The sequence below is a fragment of the Astyanax mexicanus genome, chromosome 1 (genome assembly GCF_023375975.1).
Source record: "Astyanax mexicanus isolate ESR-SI-001 chromosome 1, AstMex3_surface, whole genome shotgun sequence".
Classification (NCBI taxonomy): Eukaryota; Metazoa; Chordata; class Actinopteri; order Characiformes; family Acestrorhamphidae; genus Astyanax; species Astyanax mexicanus.
In genome coordinates, this window is record NC_064408.1 from 43,526,657 (window position 1) to 43,539,353 (window position 12,697).

Genomic DNA, 12,697 nt, shown 5'->3' on the forward strand with positions numbered 1-12,697 from the left:
GAAGTTTAGTGTATTAGCTCTTTTACCTTTTCCTCGTTTCTTTTACCTGATTTTACTGGTTTTATTAAAATATGCTACACATTACTGATTCCACAACTACGGGACAGAGGAGGGATCATACCAATATTCAAATGTAATAAGTAGAAGTAAATGTAAAACGCGTTCAAATGAAAGACGTAATCAAGTAAATTTCAGAAATAAATGTTCATACTTTATTATTTCTCCTTTCTGCTCCCATCATAATACACCACATCCTTCCACATCCAGTAGAATATGAATTTTCTCATTCTCTGCTGCATGTATTTCTATATTATAACAGTTCTTAAATTTCTAGTTAGTCAATTAAAGTTTTACACTGTTAACTCCAGACAGCTTTCTGTTCAGTCTGCTTTCAGCTATGATCCAGATACATGTTCAGAAAACAGGTTCACTCTTGTTTTTAAATGAACTCAGATGTGTTTTTCATATTTGATTAATACAATATTACAAATATATAACAACAAAAATATGTATTTTTACAGTAAGTTTAGTATTTAAACATACAGTAGATGGGAGGAGATTGCAGGAAGTTTGGAAGTATAGAGTAACTAACATCATTCTACCAGCAGTTTTAATGGTAACATTATGCATTGTTATAAAATATAGATGATCATGTCCTGTGTTTCATAAAGACTAGACTATTAATATCTACATTAATATATTGATAATAAATAGGGTAGAAGCAGGTGAGTACAGAGATGATTCATTAGGGATTGTTTAATAATTATTATCATGAGAATCGTGAATCAGTAATTTGTCCAGCATCAGTAAATGTGCTAAACATCATCTTGGAGTTTTAGGGAAACTGGAAAATCAGCTTAATCATAGAGACAGAAACAACATCTACAGAACCCTTTTATTGCTTGGATGAATCCCTTATAATCTACACTTAAACAGTTAGATATCCTCCAGAACAAAGCATTAAAGATCATTGGTGAGGATGAGTTTAAATTATCCTGCTGATCTGAAATCACTGCTACCTTTAGTTAACTGATGGGATTACCTGTGTTTCTCCTGCTATCATCAGTAACATCACATCAAGCAGTGTTCATGTCTTCAAAAAGAGGCTGAATAAACACCTTCTTACTTCAACACAGAGAATTTAAACCTAAAGTTTTAAATCAGTTCATTATTGTTAATTAATGAGTAGCTACAGATCATATGATAGGTTTTCTGAATGGTACTGAAGAAAGCTTGTATCTCCCATAGCATTAAGAAAAATCAATACACACAGTCAAAATTCAAACACAAGAAACAATACAGAACAATGTTCAGAACTCACATGAAGACACAGAGTCTTTACAATGAACAGAACAACATCAGAGTCTTAAAATCAGCTCTAACAGGTACTGAGGAAAGTGTTGTTGATCAGCTCTGATTCAGGGGGGCGGAGCTTAGCGAAAGCCTATTGAAGCACAGTGTGCTGAACTGTCCATGTGCACCTCCTACTGTGGTCAGAAGGGGGAGTCATCACAACATGTAATATTAATGATCAGATTTCAGTGTATTACAGAGAGAACAGATCAGTAGGAGTCTGCTGGTGTGTGTGGGTGTGTTTAACATATGATTTAAGCTTGTTAAAAGTTCAGATTTTGCGTTTTGAAGGCAGAAATCATCATACAGTCATCATGAGAGTCACATGTTAACATGACATGTTGGAAACCTTTGTCCATTTTTTATTTAAAACTGGAGAAAAATGCCTGAATCCCCTCCTCTTTACAGTTCAACATCCTGTAAATTCCTGTTAGTTAGTTGGTTGGTTTATGGGTTATGAGACACTAATGATTTAAAACACTATAATTAATTCAAATGAGAGAAAAGTACAGTAATGCACACAAACAGTAAACTAGACCAATAGTCCGTGTTTATGAACGAGGAAACACTAATGCTTCTTAACGTCCAGATAAACCAACATCATCTTCATCACTTAACTTCACAGATGATCCTGAATCCACTCCAAATCCAGCGTAGAGGGGCTGAGTGAATGTGGTGTGGACTGTGTGTAGGAGGGTCATTGTATCAGAGACGCTGTAGAAGGACAGAGTTCCTGCACTGTGGTCCACATACACTCCTATTCTGGAGGATGGAGGAGCTGAGATCTTAGTCTCAGTGTTGTTGTGACAGAAAGAGAGAGAGGGAGAACACTGCAGACTCCAGGACTGATCATTGTGTCCAAACAAACACTCTTTATTCCGTCCTTTTCGGGTGATTCCTTTATATGAGACTGATATGGAGACCTCATGTCCCTTACTGCTCCATTGAACCTCCCAGTAACAGCGTCCACTCACACTCTCCTTACTCAACACCTGCTTCCAGTAGTCAAATCTCTCTGCATGATCAGAGTACGGCTGCACTTTTCTACTGTTCTGCACCAATCTGTTGTTCTCAGACAGACTGAGGAACTGATTTACGGTGTTGGGATCCAGAGTCAGGTGACGGAAATCTGAAGAGGAAAAAAAACATTGCTTTATTTAAAGTCAGAGCATTAAAGAACACACATGTTTGATATGGTTCAAAGAACAAATGTACAGATTCACATTCTATCATGTAATACTACAATAGGAACATTGGATGTGTGTGTGTTGTACGTACACTGCATAAAGTCTTCTCTGCTCTTTGGCTCTGATGGTAAAATCATCCAAAGATCTGAAACTGTAACAGAAAACACCAAATCACAAAAAAAAAAAAAATTACATTATAAATGTCACGCCGCCTTGTTCTCCTTCCACACCACCGGACTCCATTTCCCAAAATCCCATTAACTATGACGTCAATAGCACCCGTTCACCTTCACCCAATCACATTACGCTCCAACGCTCTGATTCTCCTGTGTTCTGAGTTACTTCCGGATCATTCTTTTCTAGCTCCGGTATTTAAGGCATCCGTTTGTAAACAAACACCGCGAGATATTGTCGACTTCTGTTGCATTCTAAGCGTTATCCTTTGTATTATTATTGCCTTCTCGTTACGACCTTGTTTTTCGGATTATCGGTTTATGTCTTTTGTTTTGCCCCTTCTGGGTTTGATGTATTGTTGGACTGTCTCTCGGTTACGAACTTGGACTGTTTATTCGACTACGTCTTCTGTTACTGGTGAGATTACTGTTTGCCTGGCTATACTGTTAGCTGTATCTGTTTGTCTGCCTGTTAATAAACCTGTTTGTACATTTTACTCAGCTAGCGTCACTCCTTACTACCTGGCGTTACAATAAACATGTAATCACTGTTTCAGATGATCTGTTTTTCTCTAGACTTGTAGAGTTTTAGTGCTGTGTGTTTTACACTTATTGGCCTAAACTGTAGATAGTTTCTATTGCTTTTACATCATTACTACTGTATAATGAACAATTTCATACTGTAGAACCTGTAAACAGCATGTTACTGTAGATCATTCATCATTTATGATCATTTATTATGTTCAGTGGAGGTTAAATTCTACAATAAACACATTTCTTTAGTATAATGCAGACAGATATCTTCATATCCTCAATAATTGCATACAGACACAGAAATCTACAGTGAGTTAGAGGATATGTAGCTAAAATGTCTTTTAGCTTAACCTCAGCTTGTGCATGTTAAATAAACATTTTAGCTCGTATCTCAGTATTTAAAGAGTCATTCTGTGTCTGTAAAGATGTAGTGTATTAATGAACTTGAACTTGGTGTTTATTGGCTGCCTGCTGTTATTCTTGAAGGGTCTTATTCTTAAATGTTTTATACATTTATATATACAGTTATTATTTTTACTGTTCACTTTATAATTCACTTAATAACCTTATGATCTTTGCTCTCTTTTTAACTGTCACAATGACAAGGCTTTGGAGGTTGTTTTTACTTTTTCAGGAATCAGGAAGGTCAGAGTGTTATCATCAACAATGAGAGCTGTGAGGAGAACGTGACCCTGAGTGGCAGAGAAGCTTCACTGCTGTTCTGCTGTTCTGGGACCAGTGCATATGAACTAGGAGACAACAAGCTATCTGAGTGAAGTGCTGGGAACCTCTCCTCACATAGCCAGCGCTTGCCTGTTCTACATGGCGTAAAGTCGCACAGGCCAGAAGATCTTTCCATCCACTCTTTTCCACTGTTTCATCTTCTCACAGACTTTAGGACACTTAAGGACTGTCTGCTGTGTTCATAAAGGACACAGTGCTGAACAACATCATGATTAGAACCTGTTGCTCAGACAGGCTGGAGCGGATCACGTCATTAAAACTGGACAACATGCTGTTAACTGGACTCTGCTGACGTAATCGTATTGATAAGTTCTGTCCAATCACATGTCATTTGCAAAATGTATAACTGCTTGGATGAAGTCTGAGGAGTTCTCTCTGGCCCTCGACTGGCTTTAGTTTCTTTCTCTTTCTTTCTCTCTCTTTCTTTCTCTTTCTCTCTCTCTCTCTCTCTCTCTCTCTCTCTCTGGGTTGTCAATGTGTTGATCTATCGAGATTTTATTACACTATGTGTTGACTCGTTGATGTACTTTTACTCTTTTCTAATATATATCTATTAATTTTTGTTCCTTTTATATATCTGTAATGCTGAAACTATTTTTCAAGTAAACTTTAATATATTTTAAATTCTAAGCTCTGACTCATTGGTCATCATTTCATGTTCTGAGATTTCTCACATCCGAGTTTTATCTAAGTCATGCTGTGGTAAATTACCCTACATTCTATTGTACAGCTCTGCAACATAATGCTAGCTACACTGCATTGGGATAAATAAAAGATAAAGAGGTGCATCTTCCTTATCTAGTCATCTAATCACTACCAAAATAAACAATTATATATTAAATTTGATTAGATTATCTAGTGATATTTAGTTCATCGTGTATTTTCACCTGCATAACTGGATCTATCTTACCCTGATCAGAGATTTCACTGATTTCCTTCCTGCAGAATTCCTCCAGTCGCTCTTTCAGATCAGAGAGAGATTTCCTCACTCCATTAAATGAGAGATGATGATGATGATGATGATGGACAGTGATGCTGGGTGAATCTTCATCTTCAGAAGAGACACTAACAGACTGGAATCTCTACAAAGAAAAAAAAATGGAACAAAATTAAAGAAAAGTTAAATTTGACGTGCTTTCTAATCTGTTCTTCACACTGCAGTGCATAATGTACAAGATACAGTCATGCAGTATCACCTCCATTATAGTTTCTCCATCACAGACTGTATGTTTTTATCCTTAAGGTGGAGAAAACAAGTCAGTCTGTCTCTGTTATTGTTTCTTTTACTTCCATATATTCTTTAAACATTTCTATAAAAACTCTATTACTCTGTTACTTATTAAAAACTATCAGCATTGTTTACTGGATTAATCGTCTGAATATCTCACATGATATATAGAACTAGACTACTTACAGCCTGTAGCGCCTAGCCAACATTAGCACCTAGCAGAGGAGCATGATATAAACTTCCAGAGGAGCAGGATCCTCATCAGCATTAAAACAGGTTCCTGTAGGTCAGTGTTTGTTACCTGGAGGAAGTGGATGTGATCCTCTGTGTGTGGAAGCTGCTCCAGCTCAGTGTTTCTCCTCTTTAGATCAGTGATCTCCTGCTCCAGCTGCTCCAGGAGTTCTTCAGCTGCACTCAGTTCAGTCTTCTCCTGATCTCTGATCAGCTCTGTTACCTCAGAGCGCTTTTTCTCAATGGAGCGGATCAGCTCAGTAAAGATCCTCTCACTGTCCTCCACTGCTGACTGTGCAGAGAGCTGTTAGAACAAACACAGAAGACTCAGTTCATCTATCACTCCATGGTTGTGAGTGGAGGAGAGTCTAAATGAGGAGTTAAACTGCTGCTCCAGCTGATCTCTGCTTAACACTCACTTTAAGACTTTCCACAGCCTGTTTCACCTCCTGCAGCTTCTTCTCTTTCCTCTGGATTCTCTGCTGGAAATCTGTCAGCATGTTCTTTAGTTGTGGCTGTAAGTAAATAAACTACATTTCAGTGTTTATGAATGGGTGTTGGGCGTGTTGTCTGAGAGCTTTAGGACTGTGTATGATGATCAGAGATTTTCATGGTGTTGAAAACAAGAATTATAAAAAGCTGCAGAAAATATGACCTTTATTATGTTACATCATTTCCTGTGATTCTCCCTGTTAAACGACTCGAGCCCTGCTCTCAGAGTCTTATTATGTAGACTATATTCACTAGTTTGTAGAAATTAAGGATCATGAGGAGCATATCTTGTGACTAACATCAGGGTTCTGATTCTGGGCAAGACCAGCAGTCGGGATGATATCTAAGTTTAACAAACACATTCTTACCACTTTAACAGTTCTACTCTTACTCTACTTCCCTTTACAATAATATTTCAAACTAAACTCTCACCTGTTTTTTTATTCTTTCAGCTGAAGCTGCAACTGAATCATGACCTTTGTGTTCATCCATCGTACACAAATAACAGATGCAGCTCTGATCAGTACGACAGTAGATCTCCATCAGTTTATCATGCTGAGAGCAGATCTTCTCCTGCAGCTGTTTGGAGGCTTTGATCATCTTGTGCTTTTTTAATGCAGGAACTTCATAGTGAGGTTGTAGATGAGTCTTACAGTAAGAGGCCTGACACGTCAGACAGGACAACGTAGCTTTACGTTTCCTCCCAGTACAGAAATCACACTCCACATCTCCAGCTCCAGCGTAACAGTGGGCAGGAGAAGCAGCTCGGACTTCTGTCTTCTTCAGTTTCTCCACCACTTCAGCCAGCATGTTGTTTCTGCGTAGAACAGGCCTCGGAGTGAACGTCTCTCTGCACTGGGGGCAGCTGTAGACCCCCCTCTGATCCTCCTGATCCCAGCAGCCATTAATACACACCATACAGTAACTGTGTCCACAGGGAATAGTTACTGGATTCTTCAGTAGATCCAGACAGACTGAACAGCTGAACTGATCCTGATCTACTGAAATACTGGCCTCTGCCATTTTACTGCGAGAAACAGAGAGAGAAAGAAAGAGAGACAGAGAGACTTTTGTTTTCTCTGAATTGAGTAGGAGTGTCTTCCCGGTTCTCTGTTTACTGAAGAGTACGACAGAGGGAAGTAGTTAGAGAGAGAAAAGAGTAAGATACTGAATAACAGAGGAGGAGATAGGTACTGTCTATGGTTTTATAATTCAAGGATTCAGGGATTCAAGGAGATTGTATTGTCATTTCACATCATGTGGTACATGAGGTATATTCCCATGGTCCAGTTTACACCCAAAGAGCAAAAAAGACTAAATAAAATTTAGGAGGGAGCATCCTACACCCAAGTACCTGTAGCTGTCGACCACTTCCACCGCAGATCCTCCAATGTGCAGGAGGAGGTGGGCATGCTGGTCCCTTCTGAAGTCCACAATCATCTGCTTCATCTTCTTTACATTGATGCAGAGGTTGTTCTCTCTGCACCAAACCTCCAGGTGTTCCACCTCCTGCCTGGACTCATCTCTGTTCGTGATGCATCCAACCACTGCCGTGTCGTCCGCAAACTTCACAATATGACAGCCTGGATGGAGAGGTGAGCAGTCATATGTGAGCAGTGTGAACAGGAGGGGGCTCAACACACAGCCCTGAGGGGAGCCAGTGCTGAGGATTATGGAGGGGGAGGAGATGTTGTGAATCCTCACAGACTGCGGCCTGTTGGTCAGGAAGTCTAGGACCCAGTTTCAGAGGGAAGAGCTCAGCCCAAGTGATGAGAGTTTATTTATCAGGGTTTGAGGAATCATGGAATCATGGTGTTCATCCTTCAGGACAGCAGTTCAGTGATGGGAAGAATGTGTAGATCAGTAAGTCTCTAGGTTTTAAATACAGTACATCCCATAATGTTTGGAACAAAAAACACCTTTTCTCTCTGATCCACAGTTTTACATTTCAGTTCAAACCAGTCAGTCGTGATTATTTTAACACATTCTGAACTGGTCTCAGACGGACTGGTCTCAGAATGTGGAACGGGTTTCTAAATTCATTATGAACAAAAATGACAGGTGAAGATTTCACTAGTTCTAGATAGAGCTGTACAATATTAATAAAAATGTATATTCAGATATCCAGATATTTCATATCCTGATAATGATATATATCATAATTTAGCACAACACTCGCTCTTGTGTGTGTTCACAAAATCAACAACTCGTCTGTCTCAGTCGTTCACTAGCACCATTACGACTGTTCACTCCAGAAGCAGCACTCCACCAGCTGAGTGCTGTTTTTAACTGCAGGTTTGAGCTGAAAGTGGAGAGTTTGTTCTAGACATCAGCTGATGGACCACACCCACTGACACCCCTGAACCACAGCAAAAAACCCTACGTCTATAACAATGTTATCATACTGGAAGAGCTCACTATTAACAGCTATTATCACTATTATCAGTCAGAAAAATTCACTCTACCCTTATCAGTGGAGGCATCCTTAGGAAGAAGGATTAGAAATTTAAGCAAAGCACCTTGAGAAGGAAAGAACAGATATGGTGAGAGTTAACTTTAACATATTTTATTCTGATTTTAATATTTAGCTGCTTAAAAACACCCCATGCTAGTGATTGTTTAGCACACAGATTTACTACTCGTAGTGTAAAATAGCAGATTTAAGAATTCTGCTGTTTGAGAATTAGACAGACTCACCTGATACTTTAAAGACAGTGAACAGCTGGTGTGCATGATCACTACTAGACATGAATCTAACAGTCTGATTATATGATGCACAGAATTATCGTAGGTTATTGTCTTCCCTCAATTTAGTAGATAGATTATCACGGTAGAATATTCAAAACTGATTAAAAAGAACATTAAACTATTGTGATTCATTAAATATGATAAAAGTGAAAACAGAACAGATCTGTGTTTTTCTTATCATGTTAATATAAGATATTACAGGGTTTAGTCATATTATCATATTATCAGCCCGATTGAAGAAAAGCTGCACTAATTGTTCTAGTTTGTTTCTTTAACTGACTCTCAGGCAGGTAGCTAATATAAACATTACCTGTATATATTGTTGCTAGTCTACCTGCTGCTAAATTACACTATATGTACAAAACATGTAAATCTAATTTATCCAGTGTAAATCATCACTTAATGCTGTCTTTTTTCGTTTCTTCTTGTTCTTTTCTCTACTTTCTTTTTCTGTCTTTCTGATGGATAACTTTTATGTTTAGTTTCATATTTTGCCGGCTGCAGGAATCATGAACCTGATTGGCTACTGTCAGCAACTACTGTGATTCTAATAAAAGTGTTGTAATTTCCTGCAATGACAGTCACAGAATTTAAAGGGGTGATCAAACAGTTTCTCATTGTATTTAATTCATAACCAATCATTGTTCTGGGGGCACCAGATCAGCTCGGGGGATTAGGCAATAGAATGGTTTGCTTGCCTCTTGGAACAGGCCTGAGTTACCTGTGTTTTAGGGGGGCTATGGTTCTTAAGCAAGAAATTTGTAGCCCCTGGGAAATATTTTGGGCTATTGTTCTTATTTTATATATTACATGTTTAAACCTTTTATATATAATATGTATTTTAATATCCTAAATATTCAGATGTTGAATATCAGGCTTTATAACATTTAAAACTTTGTTTTTGATTGGCTGTAGATAGCTGTGAATCTTTGTTAGACTAGAAGTTACCTGTAGATTGGTGCTGTGTCTGTGGGAGGAGGAGAAGACAGATCAGAGATGAGAGAGAGAGAGAAAAGGAGAGAAGAGAAACGCAGCTGTTTTGTGTTTAAATGAACAGTAAAATACCTCATATTTATCTTACTGTAAATTCAGAAGCATTAGAATGTGGAGTGAAGATCCTGTACAGATCACTGAGCCGACAGACAGACAGAGATAAGTAAATCTTCTCCTCAGAGTAAAGAGTTCATCTGATTGTAGGACAGTGATTAGCAGGATGCTGATCTACAGATCCCGAGCTGGAGTTTACTCTCCTGCTGAACAGAAGCAGCAGGACTCCTTAACTTTTCACTAGTGATAATTCAAGTGAAGACTTCTGAACTGATGGGTGCGGGTCGAGGACACCTGAACTCACAAGTGTTTTTAACCCCTACAGACCACATGGAGGACCAAGAGAACCTTCATTCACCTTTTAATGACCCATTTAATCATCTAAAACCGTTTAAAACACATTAATTAAATGTAAAATGTTGCACAGTGCAGCACTAGTCATTAGTTCCTGTTCAGTCTCTGTGTTTTCTATCAACTACAAAACAGTGTTATCAAGTGTTACACGTTACTGTAAATGATCAACTTCAGCTTAAAGAGTTCAGTCTGTAACTTGATTGTTTACGTGTTGGATATTAGTGAGCTGTGATTGGTGAATCCAGTAACTGAGCTGCTTTATGCTTTTATAGAATGATGTCATGAGCAGTTTGTGAAGGAGGATCTAAAACCCCAAATCAGAAAAAAGCTGGTACAGCATGAAAAATACAAATAATAAATTAATATATTTTTTATTTTACCTTGATTTTATTTGATTGCAGAAAACACAGACACAGCTTTAATTTTTTTCTGTTTGATCAAGCATCGCTAAAATGAGTTCCAGGAACACTAAAAGTGAGATAAAAGTTTACGTGGGTTTTGTTGTTTTTTAAACAAAAGTTTCTCTCTAAAAAAATGTTCAGATCTTAGAAATGATGTCATAAAAATATTATTTTAACAATGAATGTTACGCCTGTTTCCCAAAAGACTTCATAGACTGTAAAGTTAAACAGAAATCAGAGTTAAACACTTCTTCACTGACTCCACCTGATTCCACTGCACTAGAAAAACACCACCAGTTAAAAACTGAACCATTTACATACATTTTCTCATTACTATTCCAGAAAACTTTCATAAGAGAAATATTTATTATAAACATCTGTTTATTACAAAAACTAAAATATATAGTGCTTATAAAGTCTATAAAAATGCATTTCATAAATGTAATAATTTAATATATCTGATAATATAATACACATCAATCAAGATAAATTATTCATGTAAATATAAAATATCTATAACAGAGCAAAGATAAGATTAAAATATTTTAACCTTAATATCTAACAGTACATGTAAATGTTTAAATAAAGTCTTAGAATTAATAGATTTTAATAACTGGTATAATAATAATCTCTGTTATCCTGTTAGTTCTGATTTATGCTGCTGCTGGTTTATGTGGTTGATGATTTTATTCTATGGTTGTATTTGATAAATTAGAAATGTGATTTTGAGCTGTTTCTGAGATGAACAGTAACTGTAGTGTTGAGGTGCAGAAATTGAACTTTTGTACATTTTGGTGTTTTGTAGAATTAATTCATTACATTGTTAGAATAAAATATAATCTAATATAATAAAAGTAGCATCTATTTACACAGTGGGTTTATTGTGTTAATGATATTTAAAAATGTCCGTCTCTGATTATCTGGTGTTAAACCAGAGATTAAAATATAAAACTATTAAACTACATACATTAATGCTTATAACTGAACTAAAGACCTTCACAGGGTCACATGACCACACAACACAAGCTGTAGATTTTATTTTTGTTGGTTGTTAGATGTAGTTTATGTTATGGTGAATATTTCTAAAAAATAAACATTTATATAATATAATATATATATATATATATATATATATATATATATATATATATATATATATATATATATATATATATGTGCTTTTTCTCAGCTCAGATTCAGCACATCTTTTTTTTTTTTTTTTTTTTCTGTTTAAAAAAAACTGTGCAAAACGACGTCCCTAAGTCATTATGAATGGATCAGAATCCTCTTATGTTAAGAATGAACTTCAGAAATACGTAACTTATGATGAAAATCAGGGCCGCTGCTAAGGTTTTGGAGGCCCTAAGCATAACTGGTCAGGGAGGCCCCCCCCCAAAAAAAAAAAAAAAAACACACACACACACACACACAAACACAAAAGGTTTACGCAAAATTTTACTATTTATTAAAATTACACATGTAACTGTGAATATTTACAACGTTATAAGTAAGGCCAATAACAGTGAAGAACAGCACAAGAGTACTATTTATAATGTATAAATAATAAATGAAACGATGCATGTCTATTTTAAGCAGTGGACACGTCATTTACACAAGCCAGCCTTAAAGGTTATGAAATTATCGTTTATATTCGTGGTGTATTTATATCATCCTGTCAAAATCTATAGAGCTGTCTGATCCTGCTGTCATACAGACCATTTGGATAGTGCACTGACGGCATTAGTCAATAGGTAGGCTACTCTGTTTATAAATTTTTTATTAAAGTCACTAAAAATCTTCAAACTACACTACTACTATTTGCAAACGTGCCACGTGCCTTGCAATACCCAGATTAGTTTCTAGTTAAGCGTTTAAAGCTACCAAATCAGCAAAGCCAACGTAACTAGCTCAGGCAACACCACTGAACATGAAGTAATCAAAACTATTTAAACCTTTATCATCGAAGTTACTCACCAGAAAGGGATGCATGGGCCTCATCTTTCTGCTTCTTTTTCTTCTTCTCAGCTCCAGACTCAAACCGTCGCTTCATAGTTGAATTACCATTTAGTAGCAACTTCGCGCGGTGAACTTGTCTCCTGCCAAACTCAAGTAGCGTTGCTACTTTAGTTAGGACTAAGGTTGCCAGATAAGTTACGATTTTTCATCCTATTTGTTTATTTTATTTTAAGTTTTTAACTTACACAA

At 36.9% G+C, this 12,697-nt stretch overlaps 2 protein-coding genes across 2 annotated transcripts in view; both read right to left on the reverse strand.

Annotated features, from left to right (window-relative positions):
- The window catches only part of LOC111189189 (tripartite motif-containing protein 16-like), a 141,308-nt gene that overhangs the window by 6,383 nt on the left and 122,228 nt on the right, over positions 1-12,697 (reverse strand). The gene's annotated exons all lie outside the window — the stretch shown is intronic.
- Positions 353-6,966, reverse strand: LOC111189889 (tripartite motif-containing protein 16-like). The gene is made up of 6 exons (XM_049467316.1): positions 6,375-6,966; positions 5,870-5,965; positions 5,521-5,754; positions 4,902-5,073; positions 2,632-2,691; positions 353-2,482 (listed from the first exon to the last, which is right to left on the reverse strand). The coding sequence occupies exons 1-6, from the start codon at positions 6,963-6,965 to the stop codon at positions 1,932-1,934; spliced, it is 1,704 nt and encodes a 567-aa protein (XP_049323273.1). The 5' UTR covers position 6,966; the 3' UTR covers positions 353-1,931.